Below are 25,970 nucleotides of genomic sequence, written 5' to 3' on the forward strand. Positions count from 1 at the left end.
AAATTTAAATCTTATTTCAAAGTCTTTTGAATTTATTTTAAAATGTTTCGTTCTGGAAAATTTAGAAGAAATAATGATTTGTCTTTGTTAGAAATATAGCTTGGTCCAATTTGTTTTATATTCTAACAGTGAAGATTGGATTTTAACCTATTTAAAACATGTCATCAACATTCTAAAATCAATTTTAATCAGGAAAAAATACTAATGATGTTCCATAAGTTATTTTTTGGATTTTTTCAAAAAGATTCGAATTCGCTATTTTTTTCTCCTAATTTTTTGGGGTTGAATTTTGAATTTTAAAGAGTCCAAATTGAACATAAACTATGTTTCAAATTTTAATTTACATTTTTTTTGTATTTTCTCCTCTTTTAAACCGTTCAATTAAGTGTTTTTTTCATCGTTTATTCTTTACAAAAAACCTTCCGTAAAAGGAAAACAAATGTACGAGGGAATTAGACAGAAATAGCCTATTTTTTTTATATATTTATTTATTAAAGGTAAATTGAGCAAATTGGCTATTTCTGGCAATTTATTTAAGTGTGTATCAAACTGGTAGCCCTTACCATTTAATCAGTACCCAAGTAGCTCTTGGTTTCAAAAAGGTTGGTGACCCCTGGGTTAGTGCATCTGCCTCACAATGCGAAGGTCCTGAGCAGTTCTGGGTTCAATCCCGGGCTCAGGATCTTTCCGTGTGGAGTTTGCATGTCCTCACCATGACTGTGTGCGTTGCTTCCGGGTACTCCGGCTTCCTCCCACTTCCCAAGTTGTCCCTAGTGTGTGAATGTTGTCTATCTTATGTGTGTTTGCCCTGCAATGAGGTGGCGACTTGTCCAGGGTGTACACCGCCTTCCGCCCGAATGCAGCTGAGATAGGCGCCAGCGCCCCCCACGACCCCAAAAGGGAATAAGCGGTAGAAAATGGATGGATGGATGGCTCACAAATATATGTTCTCACCATCATTTCCTTGGTCTAACAAAATAATTGTCTCACCTTGTTAACCGAAATAAAGTTTACATTACAACCGTTACACAACTGAGGGTTTATTTTTTTTTATGTTGCAACATGTTAATGGTCATTAATAACAATTCAGGACTTGTTTTGAGTTTGTAGTGGACAAAGTTTGTACTGCAGGGCTCATTGTCCAATCAAAACAATCCGTCGGAAGGAGACCCGGGAAACGAAAGATAGAAAAGAGAGCGCGGTCTTGTTTCACTGCAGGTTGTGGATCATTTCCTCCTTGGCGATGAGATGCGTGGTCTTGTTGACCAGCGACATGAGCGAGTTGAGTTTGTGCGACCAGTCGTTGAGCAGGTCGTTGGGGTCTTTAGGCCTTTGAAAGTTGATGATTCCAGCCAGGCGGTCCACCTTGGCGTAGATGGTCTTGCTGACCACCAGCCTGGAGAGAAACTCCTCGGATTCCTGAAGGTTACATTTGAGACGGATACAAATCGTCAATTTGCCAGCACAATGTTTTCAAACTTGAAAAGGTCAATTAAAAGAGATGTCCTGATAATATCGGCCGATAAATGCTTTAAAATGTAATATCGGAAATTATCGGTATCAAAAAGTAAAATTTGACTTTCTAAAACGCCCTATATGGAGTGATACACGGACATCGGGAGAGGTAAAGAACGCCAATAAACCTTAAAAGGCACTGCCTTTGCGTGCCGGCCCAATCACATATTATCTAGCTTTTCACACACACAAGTGAATGCAAGGCATACTTGGTCAACAGCTATACAGGTCACACTGAGGGTGGCCGTAAAAACAACTTTAACACTGTTACAAATACGCGCCACACTGTGAACCCACACCAAACAGGAATGACAAACACATTTCGGGAGAACATCCGTCTTGTAACACAACAGAACAAATACCCAGAACTCTTGCAGCACTAACTCTTCCGGGACGCTACAATATACACCCCCCGCTACCTCCACCCCGCCCACCTCATGCTCTCTCAGCTGCTGTTTCGAGGCATGTTAAAAAAAATAATGCACTTTGTGACTTCAATAATAAATATGGCAGTGCCATGTTGGCATTTTTTTCCATAACTTGAATTGATTTATTTTGGGAAACCTTGTTACATTGTTTAATGCATCCAGCGGGGCATCACAACAAAATTAGGCATAATAATGTGTTAATTTCACGACTGTAAATATCGGTATCGGTTGATATCGGAATCTGTAATCAAGAGTTGGACAATATCGGACATCTCTAGTAAATCAGTGGCTGCTGGTTGCAGGAGCTGTGTGTGTCTTGTGTGTCCTCCTTTGTGTTCTTGATGTTTCCATCTCGTGTTTCGCCTTTTGGTTCGAGCCCCTTCGAGCAACAAAGGATGATTTTCGTGGACTTTTAGATCTGCTTCAGGGGAGTTTTGATGGATTAATTGAAACTTGTATTAGTAGATTGCACAGTACAGTACATATTCCGTACAATTGACCACTAAATGGTAACACCCGAATATGTTAAACTTGTTTAAGTCAGGGTCCACGTTAATCAGTTCATGTTTGCCTTGGACACCAGCTACTGGCTCTCTGCCACACCTGAGTCTGCGTGGAGGGACCAGGGGGGACACGGGCTGTACGGGCTTTGTAGGGCCGTGGTTGGACGTGGAGGCTTTGGTCTCCCTGGACGGATTCTCCCTCATCCATGCAGATCGGACATTGTCTTGGTTGCTTTGTTGGGTGTGTTCCTGTCTCTGGCCGTGCTGGCCCTTATTTACCCCAGCAGACAAAGGTGTGGAGCACTGCATCGACCACTACAGTGTGTATGGCTGTTAAGATGAGGTTTTATTTGTTTGTGTATGTATTATTTATCGTAAATTTTTTTGGTTTTCCGCTGTCTTTTACTTTTGTAGCTGTATGTAGGAATGGCGCCAACCGAAGTTGCGGCTGGTTGCATCAGCTCTGTGCACTGTGTGTCCTTTGTGTTCTTTAATGTTTCCCTGATGTTTAAGAATAGAATAGACGAGAATAGAATGAACTTTATTGTCATTATATTTACATATAACGAGATTAAAGACTCCAACTTAAGGTGCGGTAGTGGGAACAAATATGGGTTAAAAATAAATTACACAAGAGGTAATAAACATAAAACTAAGAATTTAAATAAACAGATTACTATCCACTAAAAATAATATAATAAGATATTATTATTAGGGGTGGGCAAATTAATGCGTTAATTACGCGTTAACTCATCAATCTATTAACGCCTACAATTATTTTATCGCACATTTGCGTATGTTGTTTACATGCTTTTATTTTGTTAACGCCTTTTCTTAACAAGATGGCGTCGCCCGGCGTGGAGGGGCTCTTGGTAAAGATGGAACATTTGGCAAAAATACCGGACGATTCTGCAAATGTCATGGCTGGCTTACAGCGTGGTCACTCCGGGATCACTTACGACCGCCAGACAATTCTGGATGTGGATAGATCGGGCCGTTTTGGACTGAATGAGGCGTGCTTGCTAGAGCGGCTAGCTAGCATGGGAATACTTTGCCGGCTACATCCAGCGGCCTGTGAAGCAGCGGAGTATATGTGTTGTCTGTCTATTTATGAATAATGCAGACCAGGAGTGTTGGCCGAGTTCTTAACGTTTGCTTTCAGAGCGTGCATATCACAACATACAAGATGCCGTCATGGCGACACACAACCTATACCGGGCTACCGCGCATGCTCGTCACTCCTGTTGCATGCTGGGTAGGGTAGTTCTTTTTTTCCCTGGCTCATAACATCACAAATAGTACCATGTATATGATGCCTTCAGTTTATCAAAGCACCAAGCAAACAATCGGAAAATTCCCATCATATCAATTCCTAGATATGGTCATAATTATTTTAAGTGCACTACGCAGAATAAACACAACATTATTAATATTGCTATTACGGATAATTTGATCCAAAATTCCCTAAAACAGCCCACTACCTATAATATAGGTTTTTTAAACATAAGATCCCTGATAAAAAAAATGTTTCTGCTGTTACCTCAGAAATTGCCTGTTCAGATGTTATGATTGTGGCTCAGAGATTTGTATGTAGATTATATTTATTTTCCATAACAAACAGGATAACTTAAATACCCTGGCAGTGGCAATAAGCTTAAATGTTTGTATTTACATTTTTTGAGTTGATTTTCATCAAATATGCTATTTAACTGCTACTGTTTAACAAGGACTGATTTAAATTGTGTTTGCACAACAAATGTTTTGGCGCTTTTGTTCATGTGGGAGAATATTCCAATAAAGGTGCACTACACACTACTTTTGAATTCATTATTGGGCTTTGCGTATACAATGCAGTTAATCGCGATTAATCAGAGAAATAGTGCCATTAACTTCGATTAAAATTTTTAATCGTTGCCCAGCCCTAATTATTATATTATAGGGTTTTCACCTTATATTTGTGTGGACTTTTTGAATCTGCACTGCAACCAAATAGTTGCCCCATTGTGGGATAAATAAAGTCTCTCCTCTCCTATCCAGTGTGGTGCATTGCAGTTCGTCACCCCTTTAACACACACTAGTACATTAATAAACTCACAGTCAAAAAAAACCTGAGCATTTAATGCAGAAGTTTTGAGAGTGCACTTCTTTTCCCATTTGATGTTTAACAAAAGGTTATTTAACTTAGGGCTGGGCGATATATCGATATACTCGATATATCACGCGTTTGTCTCTGTGCGATGTAGAAAATGACTATATCGTGATATTCGAGTATAAGTTTTCACGCAGTTGCTTTTAGTTGCGGGCATTACACTACGGGCTTTTATCACTCTTGTCTCTCCTTCTCACAGACAGCGAGCGCACCTTCTTACACACGTCACATACTGTCACGTCATACGTCACATACATATACGCCCTCGCGGAGCAGAGAGGTAGCACCGTGGGTAACGTTAGCTGTGATGCTAGCAGAGCCGTGCGAGTGGTAATACGAGAGAAAAAAGGTGCCAATCTGGTAACAAATGAAGGAAGAATTAATTCCCAAGAAAAAAAGCAGGGGGTCCATCGTCTGGCAGTGGTTTGGCTTCAAGTGGGAATTTGTCGAACAGACAACCGTAACTTGTCAAGTGTGGTGCTAAAGCGTTGCTACAAAAAGTAGTATTACTGCTAATATGTAGCATCATTTGAAAAGTCACCTGCTAGAGAATGAAGAGTGATTACTCCGCATGTCAACATCTCCATTCGGTGCCACACGCCCACAAAATCAAGCACAAAAGTGCAATTTGTTTTAAGCTATTGTAGTGGCGTTCTGTACAAAAAGTGAACTTTAATTTAGTGTTTCGATATGTCATCTTTGTGACATCATGCACCAAAGTGCACTAATAGCTTGTTTTAAAATGTCTCTGACAATCTTGCACTTTCTGTTTTGGAAATGACATGAATGTTTGTGCTCCTGCTTAATAACTGTTTAATAAATACAGTTTTTGGAAATGACATGAATGTTTGTGCTCCTGCTTAATAACTGTTTAGTAAATACAGTTTTTGGAAATGACATGAATGTTTGTGCCACTGCTTAATAAATACAGTTTTGGTCAATTGACTTTGTTGTGATTTCCTTTTCTGCATTAAGGTTAAAATGAGCATATATTAATTCAATATCAACAAGAATGTTTTAATGTAGACACAGAATCCTTATACTGCTGTGATAATATGCATCAAGTGTTCATTCAAGTCTAAGGCAAAATATAGAGATATATATGGCCTAAAAATTGAGATATTTAAAAAAGTCCATATCGCCCAGCCCCAATTCAACTGTTAATCTATGTTATAATTTTAATTCAATGAGTATGTCCCCAGATATGTTCCCACCCTAAATACATATCCTGTATGTGCTACACACTAACAAAAGAGTTGTTTCTGGTGTACATGTGGAAGCTGCTCCCTTAATGAAATACAACATTGCTTACATCGATGGACAGGTCAAGAAGCCCGGCCATCCTCTTCATTGTGATTCTGGTGTAATATTTGGCCATTATTCTGATGTTCTGTGGAAAAGAAAATACATGTGTTAATTTACAGCAGATTCTCAACTATGCCTGTGCAAGGGTCTGAAATGTTTCCAGCGGGCACTGACTCCCGCCAGTCAAAGGCCGCGCTGCATGCTTGTGGAGATGTTCTGCACGCTTATACACCTCGCCTTTGACCTAAGTGTTAAAAATATTAAGAATAATATTAAAAATAATACATTTATTTTGTACAGGACCTTTCAAATCACTCAAGGTCGCCGTATAGCTCATAAAAACACCATATAATACATTTTTAAAATAAAAATTTTTAGAAAAGCAAACTCCCTGGGCTTGTGTCAGTGCCAAGTATATCTGGGTCACCGCTCCAAAGCAAAAACGTCACCTGTCGTGACCGCTTGTATTTAATTACAGTGTGAAAGGCCTACTGAAAGCCACTACTAGCGACCACGCAGTCTGATAGTTTATATATCAATGATGAAATATTAACATTGCAACACATGCCAATACGGCTTTTTTAGTTTACTAAATTGCAATTTGAAATTTCCCGCGAGTTTCTTGTTGAAAACGTCGCGGTATGATGACGCGTGCGTTTGACGTCTCGGGTTATAGTGGACATTATTTTCCAGCCCGATCCAAGCTGTAAGTAGTCTGCTTTAATCGCATAATTACACAGTATTCTGGACATCTGTGTTGCTGAATCTTTTGCAATTTGTTCAATTAATAATGGAGAAGTCAAAGTAGAAAGATGGAGGTGGGAAGCTTTTAGCCTTTAGCCACACAAACACAGCTGGTGTTTAAAAATTCCCGAAGGTGAAGCTTTACTATGGATCAGAGCGGTCAAGCGAGCATGGATCCCGACTACAAGTCAACCGGCAGTTTTCGGTGAGAAAATTGTGGTAATAAGTCAGCTCTTACAGGAGACATCAGCGGAGCTTTCGTCCTGCTGCAGCTGCCGTGACTTCCCTCAGAGACACTGGCGTCAACACACCCGTGGCCACACCCCTTCGATTTTCAGGTACTATTTAATCTCACTAAAACACTAGCAACACAATAGGCAGATAAGGGATTTTCCAGAATTATCCTAGTAAATGTCTCTAATAACATCTGAATCGCTCCCCCTGCAATCGCCTTTTTTTTTCTTTAACTTTTTTTTTCTTTCTAGTCCTTCACTCTAAATTTCCTCATCCACGAATCTTTCATCCTTGCTCAAATTAAAGGGGAAATTGTCGCTTTCTCCGTCCGAATAGCTCTAGCTGCTGCTGGCTATGATTGTAAACAATGTGAGGATGTGAGGAGCTTCACAACCCGTGACGTCACGCGCACATCGTCTGCTACTTCCGGTACAGGCAAGGCTTTTTTATTAGCAACCAAAAGTTGCGAACTTTATCATCGATGTTCTCTACTAAATCCTTTCAGCAAAAATATGGCAATATCGCGAAATGATCAAGTATGACACATAGAATGGACCGGTTATCCCCGTTTGAATAAGAACATCTCATTTCAGTAGGCCTTTAAAGCATGATGCAAGGAACACTTGCTGTTTTTCACTTTTCACTCGTATCGCGGGGGAATTCCGAAGCGGCGTTACGATGATTATTGCCACAAAAACTGTAATGCCAAAATCTATAAGCAGCAGTCCAGATTTATTCGAACAGTCTAGTCAGGCTGACATCGAACCAACACTGAGGTTTTAATTAGTGCGATAAACAAAGCGCAAGATGCAAGTTTTTCTATTCTCCGCCGTCAGCAAGTTTGAGAGCGCTGCAGTGGAGGCAGTCGGTATGCTAATAACAAACACCACTTGCACCTTGGAAGACGTTTGAATCCTGACTAGGCCTGTGTTGGAAGTCATTAGTCATATAATGGAATGCAAAATGAAGTTGAAATTCTTAGAAAATAAATTGCCGTGTTTGTTGCTTTTCTTCAACTCTCGCTTCAAACAGGGAAAAGAGGTACCACTCTGTGCATCGCTCTCAGCACCTGAGCGTGTTTGCTTAACATTAGAATTAACTGAACGCAGTGAGCCTTCTTTACAGTCATTCGGAGAGCAGGACTGCTAGCTTACATACACACACAGGATTCACGCCTCGCCACCCGTGACTTGCTAGAGAGAAATTCCGCAAAGTGTCCATCAATCCATCCATTTTCTACGGCTAGTCCATTTCGGGGTCACGGGGGACTTTGCCTATCTCAGTAAAGTAAAACAAATTAATTAATATGATTACAAATCCAAATATCCAGTTGTGGAAACATTTCAGCTTTAAACTGGATGGGCAACATGAGCCCATCAACATGGACGAACGAGCAAGAATGCGCTAATAACAACAACAAAAAACACAACCCGATCTACTTGTTCCACCCGGGAAAACAAATGCACTTTCAAATGCATGTTTAAAAAAAAAAATTCTTCCAGAAATGAGTCCACTTTATTTTTGTGTTTATTTAAAGTAGTTATTTACCTTCCCAAAGTCCTATTACAGTTAAATGGTAAACAATTTCATGAGGTATAAAAGTGTATGTCCTTTTAAATGGTTACTCGCATTATCTTGATTACATTACGATCACTGAATACCGTATTTCCTTGAATTGCCGCAGGGCATATAGTATGCGCCTGCCTTGAATTACTGCCGGGTCAAACTAGCTACACAAAATAATTAGCGCATGCTTAGTATTACCGCCGGGTCAAACTCGTGACGTCACGAGTGACGCTTCCCCTGTCATCATTTTCAAAATGGAGGAGGCAGATTTCAATACCGGTAATTTGAAATCGCTTAAAGGGAAGAAGATTTAGAGCTTTTTAGTAGGATTTAAGGTCCAAGCTTACATCAAAGTCAAATTTTTACTGCATGCCTTTGATAAGCGCTGGAGTGAGAAGAGGTTTTAAATTATTAGCGCCCCGGCGGCAATTCAAGGAAATACGGTAGCTTTTATCGGTTATTTCTACAGTTGAGAAGCATGATGTAGACAAAAGCTCTGGAGTATGTTTGTATACAGCCAAGTATTTTTGAAAGTAGATTATTGCATATTGTTTTAATGTGGGGCACTTTGAGACGATAATATGTTGATTGGCAGTCTATAAGTAACACCTTCACTCGTTTTTTATATTAGAAAGAAAAATCACAATTATGTTTATTCTCAAAATCGTACAGCCCTGCCGCTACTGTTGCGACTTTGTGACACGTACACCTTGCTGTTGCCCCCTGCCAAGCAGAGGAGATACTGTATGTATGAAGACTTCTTTAGTGAGACTGAATGGTTTCACTATTTCGGTGATGTTTGGCAGGCAAATTTTTAAAAGCTTAAACAGGCCTAATGTGGCCACTATTATACAGTATGTACTTAAGTATAAAATGTTGGCTAACTTGGTTGTAAAGACATGCACCTGAGGATAGGTTGATTGGCAACACTAAATTGGCCCTAGTGTGTGAATGTGAGTGTGAATGTTGTCTGTCTATCTGTGTTGGCCATGTGATGAGGTGGCGACTTATCCAGGGTGTACCCCGCCTTCCACCCGAATGCAGCTGAGGTAGGCTCCAGCACCCCCCGCTACCCCCAAAAGGGACAAGCGGTAGAAAATGGATGGATGTATGGTTGTAAATGATTTGCCTTAATCCTTTGAACAAATGGCTTTCACAAAAGTAATGTTGGTAAGTATTGATTAGAAAGCCTTAACCTATTTTACACAAATAACTTGGCTCTGCTGTGGGCTTTCTTTCCGCTAATAACTTAGGTGTACCAGAGTTGGCATCACACACTTGCAGGTTGTCCATCCATCTATTTTCTACCCCTTGCCCCATTTGAGGTCGCGGGGGGGCTGGAGCCTATTTCAGTTGCATTCAGGTGGAAGGCGGTGTACACCCTGGACCTGTGGCCACCTCATCGCTGGGCCAACACTGATAGACAGACAACATTCACAGGTGCTTGATAAATTCTGAGTAGGCTGCAGAGGTACTTTTGTTCCGTTTTTTTAGTTAGCCCTCAAAAATGTAAATACTTGACTGGGGTCTCTGAATTTGTTTTAAATTGACATAATATATTTAAAAGGTGAACTGCATTTTTTTTAATATTTGAATTATTTCCAATCCTTTTTATAGCATTCTAATTTGTAATAATTGGCTCGGTCTTGGTGGCTAACAACACAGCTAACGGGAATAATCCATTCTGCCTCTAAATAACTCTTCAATTGCATCCAAAAACTGTGAACAATACATACAACACAATAATATTTACGTTCCATAATCCTGCATAATAACCAAGCTGTAGCTACATTGTTATTTTAAGAGCAAACACAGAACTATTTTACTCACAGAGACACTCAGTCTCACACTGCTGAGCCATTAGCAAAAAGTAAGCTAACTCCTGCGTCAGTTCGGAACAGTTAATGCTAGATTATCAATCATTTCTTACACATGTATTGTACAAAGTTGTGGTCGGACAACAAAAAGTTGGGTCAACTTTTAAATATGACTCGTTACCAACTAAAACTGCAGACAGACTAAAGCAGTGGATACTGGCTCTCAACTTGGTCCTGGCACCATCGCTCGAAAGACTAAGCAAAGTGACCGTTTGTTCTCAACATTTTTTACCTGAGGATTGTTCTGAATTTACTAGCTCAATTCGGAGTACAAGTCTTGCTGAAAGACTCAGCCATCCCATCAGTCGGCATCCTGGGAGCGGACATTGTAAGCAATTGTTTGTTGTTGTGGAATAAAAGCATGGCGCTGATGCTAGTTGCTAATGCCTTAAGTGTTTCACTATACCCAGCAACGCTATTCTCTACCAGGGGGAAGAGGAGTTTCACCAGAGACCCCTGCTGAGGGTTAGCATCCTTTGTGTGTTGTGCTTGCCCTGACAACAGGTGGTAAAGTTCGCCTCTCAGACAAGTTCTTCCAGTCTTTTTATGTTGTCTGTTTATATGTAACTTATTGTAAACTGAGATATTTTTACCTTGGAACATAGTTTCAGTAGTGTAATACTAGCACGTTCCACAAATACACCACCAAATCATGCCAGTCCAGACTCTCTTGGACCCCGTCTACTCTAATGTTTTACCCTCTGTTCGTGCCCGCTTAGTTTCTATAATCAGCAGTTCACCGTCTTTATATTCACGTTCAAAAAGATAAGGTTCTGGATTCTCATTTACACAAAGCAGTCGTCTTTTTTGTCATTTACAAGCATTTGTTGATGGAATGTGCCCAGGATATAAGTTCCAGTAATGTTTAAAATGACCAAACTAGGGTAAATATTGTAGGTATTATATAATGTTATGAACATGTCTGTTACCACATTATATACTGTACATACTTAAAGCATATACACAACGGTGACGGATGTTTTTTAAGTTGTTTGAAAGCAACATGTGACTACTATTAGCTGCAAAGTAAGCCACATCTTGGGAGCGTTTTTTTAAGTTTAGATTATTAAAAAAAAAAAAAGTGTGTTCTTGTCTTTCATAAGGATTGTGAATGATAGGCAAAATTCCAAAGAGAGTGCAGTTCCCCTTTAAGACATTTGAATATTTAATACAGAATTGGCCAATAAAAACAGAATCTACTGTTAAACGCTAAATATTACATCAAATTCAACAAATATGACGACTTGTCCATGGTGTACCCTGCCTTCCACCCTAGGCTCCAGCCCCCCTGCAAGCCTGAAAGGGACAAGCGGTAGGAAATGGATGGATGGATGACTGAAAAGCTGTCATTGTGAAGAGAAGGAATGTTCATCCCCAAAACACTCAATCGCCCCCTTCCCAAACTAAACAATGTCAAAACAGACAATTTAAACACCAGTTTAGTCTGGGAACAAAATAAGAAACTAATGTTAGGCAGGACATTTCAAAACAACTTCAACTCATCTCCACATTTAAAAACATAGCAGCCGTCAAAAGAAAAAGAGCAGCGCACTTCCGTCATTCACAATGACCGTACTGTGCACAACATGCGGTCTGACTGCACTCACAGAATAAAGTATTATAGTAAAGTGTAATAAATAAAATAAATAAATGGGTTGTACTTGTATAGCGCTTTTCTACCTTCAAGGTACTCAAAGCGCTTTGACATTACTTCCACATTTACCCATTCACACACTGATGGAGGGAGCTGCCATGCAAGGCGCCAACCAGCACCCATCAGGAGCAAGGGTGAAGTGTCTTGCTCAGGACACAACGGACGTGACGAAGTTGGTACTAGGTGGGATTTGAACCAGGGACCCTCGGGTTGCGCACAGCCACTCTTCCACTGCGCCACGCATATAATAAAGTATAATAAAGTAGTATGCTTGAACTTAAAATATTGGTTTAAAATAGTCTAAAGATGTACTGCACCAATAAATGTAAGGATTTTTGCATCAATTAACAGACATTTCATAAAACTGTATTTATTCCAAAAACCACTCTATGGTGGTAAAATACTCCTGTTTGGACATCGAAATATGAAGATAAAAGAGCTATGTATGTTCAACAAACTAAACTAAACAAGACAATACGTGCAAATGTAAAAATCTAATTTGGAGGGCAAAAAAAGGAATTAGTAAAAACATTTTTAAAACAATTAATTATAATATATTTCAACGGCCCTACATATTGTTTGCGTTCAACTCTGGTCTCTCCGGTCGATCATTCAAATGTGGCCGTGTGCAACAAACTAAATTCCTAGTTCCTATTGTTACACAACAGAGAAGAAGTCCATAGGAGAGACCCAAAAATGTTGGTTCCCAAAGGTAAATGCTTATGAATGATTACATTATTTCATAAAACCACTTTCATTGCTTGTTTTACAGGCTATTAAAACGTTTTTCAAACTATATTTATCCATCCATCCATTTCCTACCGCTTATTCCCTGTGGGGTTGCGGGTGGCGCTGGTGCCTATATTATTATTATAATAAAAACAGTTTTTTTCTTGTTAAAAGGCATGTTACATGTTAAAATTGTTTTGGGTGGGACAAGCACAGACTAAATTGATTTCAGTGGACGGGGCTGATTGGAAATACGAGTGTTTTGAGTTATGAGCTCGGTTGTGGCACGTTAATTGAGATACTACTGTATTTACCTTTATTGAACATCAAATAGTCTGCATGTACACTGTGAACAGTGGCAAATAATTGAAATATGAAACATTACATTCTGTTTATTTGACCTGGATTATCTCAGAATACTTTTGTCGAAAGACACGGTTATTGAATTGGGTTTTAGACTTACATGCTCCACCACTCTGTTCTTCAGATCCTTCCATCGCGTCTCCCCCTCCTCAGAATACGAAAAGACTTCTGTTGCGGGGCTGCCGGTTGAGCCCTCCCTTAACTCCTTCCCATAATCCTCCACCAAGGCAGCCCAGCGCATAAGCTCCATAGTGGTGAACTGCTTCAGAAGGTCCCTAAAGATGAACGGCAATAATCATATTAGGTACGAAAAATTTTACATTCTTTGATGCATCACAAATGGAATGTGGACAATTCTGAATTGATGGACATCCATCCATCCATCCATTTTCTACCGCTTATTCCCTTTCGGGGTTGCGGGGGGCGCTGGCTCCTATCTCAGCTACAATCGGGCGGAAGGCAGGGTACACCCTGGACAAGTCGCCACCTCATCGCAGGGCCAACACAGATAGACAGACAACATTCACACTCACATTCACACACTAGGGACCATTTAGTGTTGTTAATCAACCTATCCCCAGGTGCATGTCTTTGGAAGTGGGAGGAAGCCGGAGTACCCGGAGGGAACCCACGCATTCACAGGGAGAAAATGCAAACTCCACACAGGAAGATCCCGAGCCTGGATTTGAACCCAGGACTGCAGGAACTTCGTATTGTGAGGCAGACGCACTAACCCCTCTGCCACCGTGAAGCCTGATGGATTGAATTGATGGACAAATGTCCAAATATCATTTATTTCTATATGTTAAATATCCATCCCCATCCATCCATTTTCTGCCGCTTATTCCCGTTCGGGGTCGCGGGCGCCTATCTCAGCTACAATCGGGCGGAAGGCGGGGTACACCCTGGACAAGTCGCCACCTCATCGCAGGGCCAACACAGATAGACAGACAACATTCACACTCACATTCACACACTAGGGACCATTTAGTGTTGCCAATCAACCTATCCCCAGGTGCATGTCTTTGGAAGTGGGAGGAAGCCGGAGTACCCGGAGGGAACCCACGCATTCACGGGGAGAACATGCAAACTCCACACAGAAAGATCCCGAGCCTGGATTTGAACCCAGGACTGCAGGAACTTCGTATTGTGAGGCAGACGCACTAACCCCTCTTCCACCGTGAAGCCTGATGGATTGAATTGATGGACAAATGTCCAAATATCATTTATTTCTATATGTTAAATATCATTATTGATTAAAAACATTTATAAAAATATATTATCACACACTTTAATAACAACATACAGTGTAATAATTAAAGATGCATAAACGATTTATAATCGACGTGTGGCCCTTGAATTGTGATGAAATTGTGAGGTCCCCAAAGATTCCCACCACTAAATCATATGTTTAGGGCTAGGTGATATAGCTGAAAACTGTATCACGATATTAGTGTTTTATATCGGTCGATATCGATAAGTACTGTTATTTTTTTATGATCTATAAAAAATCAATTTCAAATGTAACCTTCCTCTGATTATAATCTCATCAGTTGTAAAGGCAGAAAGAAAATAACGTCATCACTTAATGATAACCTCTTTAAATTAATGTACAAAAATGAAAAAAAAACCTATGAAAAAATAATAAAGTGTCACAATAAAGTGCAAAGTGTGAAAAAAGAGAAGCCTGACAACAACAATTTTTTGCAGGTTTATGCGAGGAAGTTAGGGCTTTGCTAGGCTAAGGTGGGGTAGTATAAACAGTCTTGATGGGGGCGAGCACCCAGCATAATTTACAGACCACATAGATGTGACGACGATCCCTTTGAAAAAACGGCCATATTGTCGAGGTAGCTAATCCTGATTTAATCAAAAATGTATTCGTTCTCTGCAGAACTCATTTTTACTTTGTCTTCTCAATCTGTGCAAAGAATCAACCGCGAGACAACAAGATTGCACAACCAAATCTGATAGTTGATGCCGTTACCTGATTGGCTGTAATCGTGTCACTCTTACTGAGGTCAATTATATTTATACAGCACTTTTTCTCTAGGAGAATCAAAGTGCATTACATAGTGAAAGCCATTCTCTGCATCTTTAAGCTACATTCAAACCAGTGTTGGTGGTACTGGGAGCAGGTGTGTAAAGTGTCATGCCCAAGGACAACGGCGGTGACTAGGATGGTGGAAGTGGGAATCCGCCCTGAGTCACAACTAGTGATCACTTCCTGCGTTGCTCGGTTGCCAGAGAGTGAGTGCTTTTGTTCATGTAACCAACTTTGCTTCGCGACTTCCCGTTTTTCCCGAAGTAAAAAAAAAAAAAATCTTACATTTTTTAATTGATATCGACTACGTGTCTATTGTGGTTTATATGGATATAGTTTGATTGCTCAGCCCTACACAGGCTTCACTTTTTCCACCTAATTTGTACTACTGAGGACATACAAGAGACATCACATACTTGTATTTGGGGATCTCTTCCAATTTCTTATCTTCACTGATCCTGTGGACTAGGTCTGACTGCTCATTGTCATAGGGAGAGAGAATCACATACAGCACAACACTCTTCAGGGCCTGAAACACACAAACAGTAATTAGCATTGCCAACAAGAAAGTCACATTTACGTGTACAATAAACATCTATTGTATGTGCAAGAGCTGGGTACTTTCTGTGTAGCACAAAAGTACCTGCTGCCACTTGCTGCTGTCCTCAAGGATGCACGGCGTGTCATAAATGGCCCTATAGTGTTTGCATATGGACACATTTGAGCCCTCATGCTGGTCCACCTGAATCATCAGGTTGTAGTACTTCAGCTTTGATTCCTACATTTTTTAGGGAAAAGAATTTTCAGTTAAACTAATTGCTAATTCAGCTCCGCTTCAAACAAACAAATGCCTAATTGTATGTGTTACCTCAGTGCCCTCCTCTTGGAAGAATTTGGTGTTGATCTTCTTGCTGATGATCTGTGTGCGAATGTAATCCTTGACAGCAACGCAAAGCCTCATCTGCTCCAAGATGAACTCTACCTTCTCTTTTTTCTCCATGGAGCCATATGTCTCAACCTATTGGGCGTACACAGATATTTAGAAAAACGGTTGTCATAAAAGCCCAATCCCCTTATTTGTCTTTTACCTGCAGTTCTTGAAGAATGGCAGCTGCCTCTTTTACATCTCCACTTTGTTCCTTGATATTAGCCAAGGTTTTCGTTAGCCTGGCACGTTCAATCTCTACATAAATCTGTAATGAAGACCATTATTTGCATTATCATGTACATGCTATTGTTTTTGTGGTAATCGATGGGCTAAATCTGGGACCTTAGGGTAGTACATTTTGTACCATTTATGTGTGCTGGTATGTAAAGTTATTTTTAATCATTAAATTACTAGACAACATTTTAAGAATAAAAAAGCTATACCAGAAATCAAAATAGCTCACATATGGGGTTTCAAATATTTTTTTGAGACATTTAAAAAATGGCAAAATGCAACAAACCTTTCCTGCAGTCACAGTGCGTAGAGTGTCAATGAGCCGCAGCTTGATGGTCAAATCAGTCAAAGAATCCACATATTTGTAACATTCTTGCACCATTTTCGCCACAGCCTGTGAGAGAGATGGCCCATTTGAGGTTTAGTAATCAAAGTTTGACAAAAAAATGTGAACACTTACTGTAAAACGTTTACTGATTATATACACCTTAGGATTGTACATCTTTGCGATGGACGATTTGATTACACATCTATATACATGGGTTGAGATACGATTCAAAGAATTATATTCTAAAAACAGAACTATTTGATATGGTGTACGAACAATTGGATAAGATTCAATATGGATAACGATTCTATGATTAACATTTGTTGATGCACACATATTTTTTTTTTACACCACACAAAAACAAAACCATTAACTCAAGTGCATTTGCACCTTCTCATGTTAAAGGATAAATAGTTAGGACCATGGCCAATCAAGTCTATGAGCATGATCTGATGAGAACTACGTCTAAGAGATAATGACGCGTGACGTCGAAATAGGAAACGCAAATCCCTTCATCACAGAAAACAATGCAAATCTTGCAGACTTTGTAAGAGAAAACAAAGAATACTTTAGGGAAACTTATGATCCAAAAACATATATTGTTGATCCTGAATATAAGGAGGATGAGCTACAAGTTTAGGAAGCTCTGCTAAACATATCCAGCTTTAGTGAAACACTAAGAATCATGTAGCAGTACTGCCGATAAGCGGGTCTAGTCAGGTCTATTTTAATACAAAAGGCTCACCGGATTATAGGGCGTATTAAAGGGGTCATATATACCGTATTTCCTTGAATTGCCGCCGGGGCGCTAATTAATTTAAAACCTCTTCTCACTCCTGCGCTTACCAAAGGCATTCGGTAAAAGTAAGCATGCGCTAATTATGTTAAAACCTCTTCTCACTTCAGCACTTACCAAAGGCATGCAGTAAAAATGTAAATGTATGATGTAAGCTTGGACCTTAAATCCTACTGAATAGCTCTTAATCTTCTTCCCTTTATGCGATTTCAAATTACCGGTATTGAAATCAGCCTCGTCCATTTTAAAAATGATGACAGGGGAAGTGTCACTCGTGATGTCACGAGTTTGACCAGGCGGTAATACTATGCATGCGCTAAATATTTTGCGAAGCGAGTCTGACCCGGCAATAATTCAAGGCAGGCGCATACTATATGCCTTGCAGCAATTCAAGGAAATATGGTATATATATATATATTTTTTTTTTTTTCTTAAAATTTAAAATTATTGTGCTGTACATAACATGTAATTGTGATTCTTTGCTCAAAATGTTGCATATATTACGTTTTACAATTCATCTTCAAACCGCTTTCTGACAGTCGCTTCAGGGTGCGCCATTTTGTGGGCGGTCTTATTTAGGTGGCTCACCTTAGGCAGCGTTTTTTCTCCGTCATCTTTGTTGTAGCGGTGTAGCGTGCAAGGACGGGAGTGGAAAAAGTGTCAAAAGATGGAGCTAACCGTTTTAATGACACCAAGACTTTACTTAAATCAATAACGACGCAGCATCTTCTCATCTGTGGCTCACTAGTGCAACAACAACTCCGGAAATGTGTCCCGTGAAAAACTGTCTGACCGGAATTCTGTAATAACTAAAGTTCCTTGGGTGAATAATGTATACTCACTATACCGGTATATTTTAGCGCTTTCATGGCGAGTTTACTGACCGATAAAAGTAAGAACTTTACACTACTTTATATTAGAAATGGCAACGGCGGAGGATAAATGTCCCATAACAAGAAGATAGAGAAAAAGAAGAAGCTTATCGACTACATTGTCAGGACGGACAACAAAGGAGGCCGTGTGCTAATTTTCAGGACTTCTGCAGATCCCAAATACAGATCAGCAGGTACCAGAACATAAGAAAAGTTGCTTTTGCATAGTATTGCGAAACAAAATGCCATATCATATTTCTTAACTTATACACACACCATAACAATACTCTTATGTTGAAGCACAGTACAATCAATCAAGCGGTGTGGCTTCATAGCTTACCAAAGTCATACTAAAACATTTTGATACATTTTTGAGCGCCGTGTGTAATGTTCTGTTGTTTACTTGAGTCATATTGCAGTCTACATGTATCTCTTATGTGTGACTGTCATCTGTTGGTCACACTTATAATTTCACCATGTACCAAATAACATAGCTTCAAGGTTGGTAGTACTACCAAAATTATTCCATACATTAGGCGAACCTGGTTATAAGGCGCACTGTTGAGTTTTGAGAAAATGAAAGGATTTTTTAATCCGAAAAACTCTGTAATTTGTTTTGGCATAAAAAGCTTTAACAGTGGCTCACTTGGAAATGCATGATAATTAGCAAAAGCTTAAGGGAGAAAAAAAAGACACGTGTGACCTGTTTCAGCTGACTCCTCCTCTTGGAAAGAAGCATGATATTTTCATTCAGAGCATCCCAGTCTTTTGCTTGATAGCACATCTGTACCACAGCCACAAGGATTCTGGATGTGGACACCATGTCTGATGCCTTCGACAGGGACGAGATAAGATATTTAGAATATATATAAATAAAATTAATACATTATTTCATCAACACCACTAAAAATACACAAAAAACATTTTTAGTAACTACAATATATTGCCAAAAGTATTTGGTCACCTGCTTTGACTCACATATGAACTTGAAGTGCCATCCCATTCCTAACCCATCGGGTTTTAATGATGTAGGTCCACCTTTTGCAGCTATTACAGCTTCAACTCTTCTGGGAAGGCTGTCCACAAGGTTGCCAAGTATGTTTATATACATTTTCCACCATTCTTCCAAAATAGCATTGAAGAGCATTGGTGAGGTCACACACTGATGTTGGTTGAGAAGGCCTGGCTCTCAATCTCAGTTCCTGGCTCTCAATCTCAGTTCTAGTTCATCCCAAAGACGTTCTATTGCAGTGGTCCCCAACCAACGGTCCAGGGACCGGTACCGGTCCGTGGGGCATTTGCTTTTGAGCCGCAGAGAAACATGGAATAACTTTTAAAGGACTGCATTTTGATGCATATGAAAAAGTGCAATATATTTATCTGTACAGTAATCTATTTATTTGTATCTGCACATTATTATTTATCTTTAATCCTCTTGGCCCCCTGGGGAGCATAGGGTGTCGACCATGGATCTCCACCCCACTCTCTTCTGCGCGATGGTTTTCGCTTCTTGCCAGGACATCCCCATGTTGGTCAGTTCAAGAGTGGACCGCCTCCAGTTGAGTTTTGGTCTCCCAGGCTTCCTCTTGCCTCGAGGGTTATAGTCCAGGGCTTGTCTTGCTATGTTTCTCAGATCCTTCCTAAGTGTATGGCCAATTCCTCCCCACTTTCTGCTTTTGATTTCATTTTGAATTTGCTTTTGGTCCATGCGTGTCCACAGGTCTACATTTGATATCTGCCACATTATTGCTCTTTTATCCTGCACTACAAGGAGCTAATGCAACAACATTTCCTTCCTATCAGTACTGTAAAGCAGTGGTCCCTCCCTGTGACGCATTTGTTACCGGGCCACAGAGAAACATTAAATAATTTATAAACTGCATTTTCTGACTGAACTTTAGCCTGTCCCACTAGACACACCAATACGCTTGTTTATAGATGTACAATAACACTCTTCATAGAAAATTGCCATGTGTTATAGCTTTGTAACATGAAACAATGCACATAAATCAACATCTATCAATCCATTTTCTACCGCTTGTCCCTTTTGGGGTCGCGAAGGATACTGGAGCGTATCTCAGCTCCATTTGGCGGAAGGCAGGGTACACCCTGGACAAGTCGCCACCTCATCACAGGGCCAACACAGATAGACAAAAGAACATTCACACTCACATGCACACACTTGGGCCAAATCAACATATCAAATATAAAAGTGACATTTTGGAGATGAAGAACGCAAACAGACTGGAAAAGCTGGTAAAGAAGGCCAGTAACGTGGTGGGAGTGGAGCTAGACTCTCTGGCGGTGGTGTCAGAGAGAAGAAGTCTAGCAAAACTCCTAGCCATTATGGACAACACCTCCCACCCATTAGACTTGGACCTTGCGGAGAGAATGAACACGTTCAGTGGACGGCTCAGACTCCCAAAATGCAACACAGCATGACACAGGAGGTCCTTCATACCGACAGCCATCCGACTGTATAATGCAGATGTTCTTTCTTGACTGCACTTAAATGTAGAATATATTTATATTATTCATATATTATATATGTAATATGATATATGTTATTTATTATTATTATTGTCTATTGTGAGCGAACTGTGGTGCTGAATTTCCCCCAGGGATCAATAGAGTACCTTCTGTTCTACTCTATTCTATTTCAATCTGCATCTCATTGCAAAGAAACAAGCCCAGGGCTCCCATTAATTCCGCGTTATAGTGAGTTGTATTTTTCATACATTATTTTTGCTGTATTTTTATCTGGCACAAGTTGAAAGCCAGTCCCTGGGGAGAATGCCTATATTAAACCCATCCGTGGTGCAAAAAAGGTTGGGGACAACTGTTTTATCAGGTTTTTTGATTGATTGATTGATTGAAACTTTTATTAGTAGATTGCACAGTACAGTACATTTTCCGTACAATTGACCACTAAATGGTGACATCCGAATACGTTTTTCAACTTGTTTAAGTCGGGGTCCACGTAAATCAGGGGTGTCCAAAGTGCAGCCCGAGGGCCATTTGCGGCCCGCAGGTAATCTTTTAACGGCCACACGGCAGATTTTAAAAATACAATTGAAACATTTTTAAAACGTAAAAAGTGATACAAAAGAGCAAACGGGTGAAATGTAACAAGAAAATGTTGCAATTTTTACTCTAATACTGTAATTTCTTTCTTAAAAAAATAATAATGAATCAAAATGAATGTCATTATTATTATTATTATTATTGACCTATTTAAGGCTCCAATTACGTCATGTTAAATTTTCCACTGAGATATTTTGGGGGGGGAAATGTTGCATATTTTGTGTTTGCCATATAAAAAACTGAGCTGTTTTTTTAAGAAGGGCTTAAAATGAACAAATAAAAAAACATAAATAACAATAAAACTTATAATTGACGGATAGATCTGAGGTTGATCTCGAGATTATTGTGTTAAAAGTAAACAGTAAAAAAAATGTATGATTTATTTTTCAACACGTTAATGAGTAGGACCCTTTTGGATCCCCAATAATTTTGGTGTAATTTGTTTTTAAGTGTCATTGCTCAAAAAATAATAATGGATTAAAATCAATGGTGTTATGAGTTATTGACTTTTTTAAGGCTCCAATTATTATATAATCTCTAATATTCCATCAAAAAAACATTGGGTGATAATATTGCATATTTTGTGTTTTTCCCCATTAAAAAACAGGGTTTTCTTTGACAAACAGAGCATACAACTTAAATCTTTAAAATCCAATCAATCCAATCCACTTTATTAATATAGCAGATTTAAACAACAATAATGTTTCCAAAGTGCTGCACAGCCATGTTAAAAACAATATTAGAAACAATATTATACTCCACCAATGACTGAATAAAAACAAAAAATAAATAAATATAAAATCTTTATACTGACGGATAGACCTAATGTTGATCTAGAGATTTAAAACTTGGGAACGCCTCGGGACCCCCCGGGAAGAGCTAGACGAAGTGGCTGGGGAGAGGGAAGTCTGGGTTTCCCTGCTTAGGCTGTTGCCCCCGCGACCCGACCTGGGATAAGCGGAAGATGATGGATGGATGGATGGATAATAATAAAAACAAAAAAAATACAGAATGACACATTTTTTAATTTTTTTTTGACCAAAACCCTTTGGGGTTCTCAGTATCAAGCATTAGTGGAGGCATAAATGTATATTGTTTATACATACATTGTATTGATTTTTAAAATTAAAAAAAAAAGTCAAAATGGCCCCCGCTTGCTTTGATTTTTCAGTCTGCAGCCCTAAGTGGAAAAACTTTGGACACTCCTGACGTAAATGAATTAATGGTAAATTCATGGGTTCAGGTCAGGACTCTGTGCAGGCCAGTCAAGTTCATCCACACCAGCTTTGTGCACTGGTGCACAGTCACTGGGCCCCTGAGCCCATTCTTTCACGAATGTTTGTGGAAACAGTCTCCATGCCCAAGTGCTTGATTTTAAGAGATTAGGACACCTGATTATGATCACTTGAATGGGTGGCCAAATACTTTTGGCAACATATTGTATATATTACGCCTGTACTGGCTCACCTGCACTGGCTTCCTGTGCACTTAAGATGTGACTTTAAGGTTTTACTACTTACGTATAAAATACTACACGGTCTAGCTCCATCCTATCTTGCCGATTGTATTGTACCATATGTCCCGGCAAGAAATCTGCCTTCAAAGGACTCCGGCTTATTAGTGATTCCCAAAGCCCCAAAAAAGTCTGCGGGCTGTAGAGCTTTTTCATTTCGGGCTCCAGTACTCTGGAATGCCCTCCCGGTAACAGTTCGAGATGCTACCTCAGTAGAAGCATTTAAGTCTCACCTTAAAACTCATTTGTATACTCTAGCCTTTAAATAGACTCCCTTTTTAGACCAGTTGATCTGCCGTTTCTTTTCTTTTTCTCCTATGTCCCACTCTCCCTTGTGGAGGGGGTCCGGTCCGATCCGGTGGCCATGTACAGCTCGCCTGTGTATATCTCTGCGCTGCTGATCCGCCTCCGCTTGGGATGGTTTCCTGCTGGCTCCGCTGAGAACGGGACTCTCGCTGCTGTGTCGGATCCGCTTTGGACTGGACTCTCGCGACTGTGTTGGATCCATTATGGATTGAACTTTCACAGTATCATGTTGGACCCGCTCGACATCCATTGCTTTCCTCCTCTCCAAGGTTCTCATAGTCATCATTGTCACCGATGTCCCACTGGGTGTGAGTTTTTCCTTGCCCTTATGTGGGCCTACCGAGGATGTCGTAGTGGTTTGTGCAGCCCTTTGAGACACTAGTGATTTAGGGCTATATAAGTAAACATTGATTGATTGATTGATATCCAAGTATCCATCCATCCATTTTCTACCGCTTATTCCCTTTCGGGGTCGCGGGGGGCGCTGGCACTTATCTCAGCTACAATCGGGCGGAAGGCAGGGTACACCCTGGACAAGTCGCCACCTCATCGCAGGGCGATATCCAAGTAGCTTACTGTAAAAAGTAACGCACAGGCAAAATAGAAACAATAACTTACCGTTCTAGTTTGCTTCTCTAATGACAACAAGCTCTCAACAGCTTCTTGAAGTTTGCCATCCTGAAAATAAAAAAGTATTAGTTTTTATATCCAGCAATGAAGGTTTTCAGGCTGACACACGGGCGGCTAAGCGTGTTAGCATGCTAACGGGGTTACTTACATACTACTCAAGGCTCAACAGTAATATTAAAAAGGTGTATAAAAGCTCGGCTTTGTTTGAACATTAGCCGCTGTATTTTCCACAGATAGTTAAATCATGTTTGTTTTTTTTTGTGGCGTGGAACTTAAGCATGTAAGCTAGCAAACTAAGACTTGACACCGTGACTCAGCCGCCACGGGCCTCTCTCTCTCTCTCTCTCTCCCGGCTCGCTTACTTTCGCCATTTTCTCGCACTCCGGGAGACGCTGGTCCACCGTCGAGCTGTAGTCCACGTCCATCTTTACAATCTTTCCATCGGACCTTTCAGCGCGTTCCTCGGACATGTTAGCGGCGTGTGGTCGACGACGACGTACAATAGCAGACCCGGCCGAGCACTATTTTGCTTGTCAAATGAACCGTCGGGGTGCAGTGACCAATCAGATGCGAGAGGACGATAGGTGTCCAACGCGCCTGAAAGACCTGTAAAAAAAAACTACAAGAAAAACGAATTCTTTTTTTACACAGGCAAAAATGTTTCAACATAAATGTCGATTTATGAAAGTAAGGCTTACAGTTTCTGATCGGCCTAATGGGGTACAAAGTTTCGATAAAATCTTGGAAAGTGAAGTACAAAATCCCTTAAATTGAGATATTTGTTAAAAACATTTCAATCAATCAATCAATGTTTACTTATATAGCCCTAAATCACTAGTGTCTCAAAGGGCTGCACAAACCACTACGACATCCTCGGTAGGCCCACATAAGGGCAAGGAAAAACTCACACCCAGTGGGACGTCGGTGACGATGATGACTATGAGAACCTTGGAGAGGAGGAAAGCAATGGATGTCGAGCGGGTCTAACATGATACTGTGAAAGTTCAATCCACAATGGATCCAACACAGTCGCGAGAGTCCAGTCCAAAGCGGATCCAACACAGCAGCGAGAGTCCCGTTCACAGCGGAGCCAGCAGGAAACCATCCCAAGCGGAGGCGGATCAGTAGCGCAGAGATGTCCCCAGCCGATACACAGGCAAGCAGTACATGGCCACCGGATCGGACCGGACCCCCTCCACAAGGGAGAGTGGGACATAGGAGAAAAAGAAAAGAAACGGCAGATCAACTGGTCTAAAAAGGGAGTCTATTTAAAGGCTAGAGTATACAAATGAGTGTGAATTTAAAGTGATTTAGGTAGCCCTTTTTGTCGTATTTATTTAATAATATTATTATTATTTTTCATATTTTTTTTGCATTGTTACCTAACTGTAGATGTATGTCTGTTGTTCAATTAAAAACTATTTAAAAAAAATAATAAAAACACAAAGTCTCCCATTTGATTAATGATTTCAAATGACTAACACTGTAACTGTAACATTGTGTATTGGAATCTTGGAAAATTTAAAAAGCACATTTAAAAGCCCTTAATATTATAGTCTTTATTTGAGGAATTTAAGTTGCTCATTTTGTGTTTTTTATTTTGTAGTACTTTTATAGTTTCATCTTTTTGTACTGTCTCTTATTTTACTTTCTTTAACTTCAATATATTGACTGCTCAGTCTGGTGGATATCTGTAATATTGAGATGGATTTGAAGTGCCTTGGTTTAAACCAATTGTTTGTATATTGTCAATGTATGCTGTTTGTGTTGTTCCATTAAAAAAAATAGATTAAAAAAATATTATGTTTGCCTGATATGACATATACAGCCATTGTAATCAATTAACGTATGTAAAATGTTTGACAGAATTAAATTTACCCATAATATCAATTATCATTATTCCAATCACACACACATACATACATACACATACACACACATATATATATATATATATATATACACATACATACATACACATATATACACACACAAATATACATATATATACACATATACAACATAGATATATATACACACATATATATTATACACACACATACATATACATATATACATATGCATATACACAGTACATTTATACATGAATCAATCATCAATCAAAGATGATTTAAATAGGCCTTAAATCAAAAATGTCTCAAAGAGGT

At 39.8% G+C, this 25,970-nt stretch overlaps 1 protein-coding gene across 1 annotated transcript; it reads right to left on the reverse strand.

Annotated features, from left to right (window-relative positions):
* Positions 1-1,024: 1,024 nt before the first annotated feature.
* Positions 1,025-24,364, reverse strand: psmd12 (proteasome 26S subunit, non-ATPase 12). The gene is made up of 11 exons (XM_061880352.1): positions 24,165-24,364; positions 23,791-23,850; positions 18,973-19,101; positions 16,560-16,667; positions 16,200-16,304; positions 15,980-16,129; positions 15,755-15,889; positions 15,528-15,640; positions 13,168-13,342; positions 5,908-5,985; positions 1,025-1,419 (listed from the first exon to the last, which is right to left on the reverse strand). The coding sequence occupies exons 1-11, from the start codon at positions 24,270-24,272 to the stop codon at positions 1,210-1,212; spliced, it is 1,371 nt and encodes a 456-aa protein (XP_061736336.1). The 5' UTR covers positions 24,273-24,364; the 3' UTR covers positions 1,025-1,209.
* Positions 24,365-25,970: the final 1,606 nt, after the last annotated feature.

Source organism: Nerophis ophidion, linkage group LG20, assembly GCF_033978795.1.
Source record: "Nerophis ophidion isolate RoL-2023_Sa linkage group LG20, RoL_Noph_v1.0, whole genome shotgun sequence".
NCBI lineage: Eukaryota > Metazoa > Chordata > Actinopteri > Syngnathiformes > Syngnathidae > Nerophis > Nerophis ophidion.

Bases quoted from the DNA above. Each gene is read 5' to 3' on its own strand.
- psmd12 (XM_061880352.1), bottom strand. From the start codon at position 24,272: ATGTCCGAGGAACGCGCTGAAAGGTCCGATGGAAAGATTGTAAAGATG. The intron at 19,102-23,790 runs GTAAGTTATTGT...TCCCTGTCGAAG, and splicing joins TAGAGAAGCAAACTAGAACG to GCATCAGACATGGTGTCCAC. The intron at 5,986-13,167 runs GTAAGTCTAAAA...TCTTTTCCACAG, and splicing joins AGAACAGAGTGGTGGAGCAT to AACATCAGAATAATGGCCAA.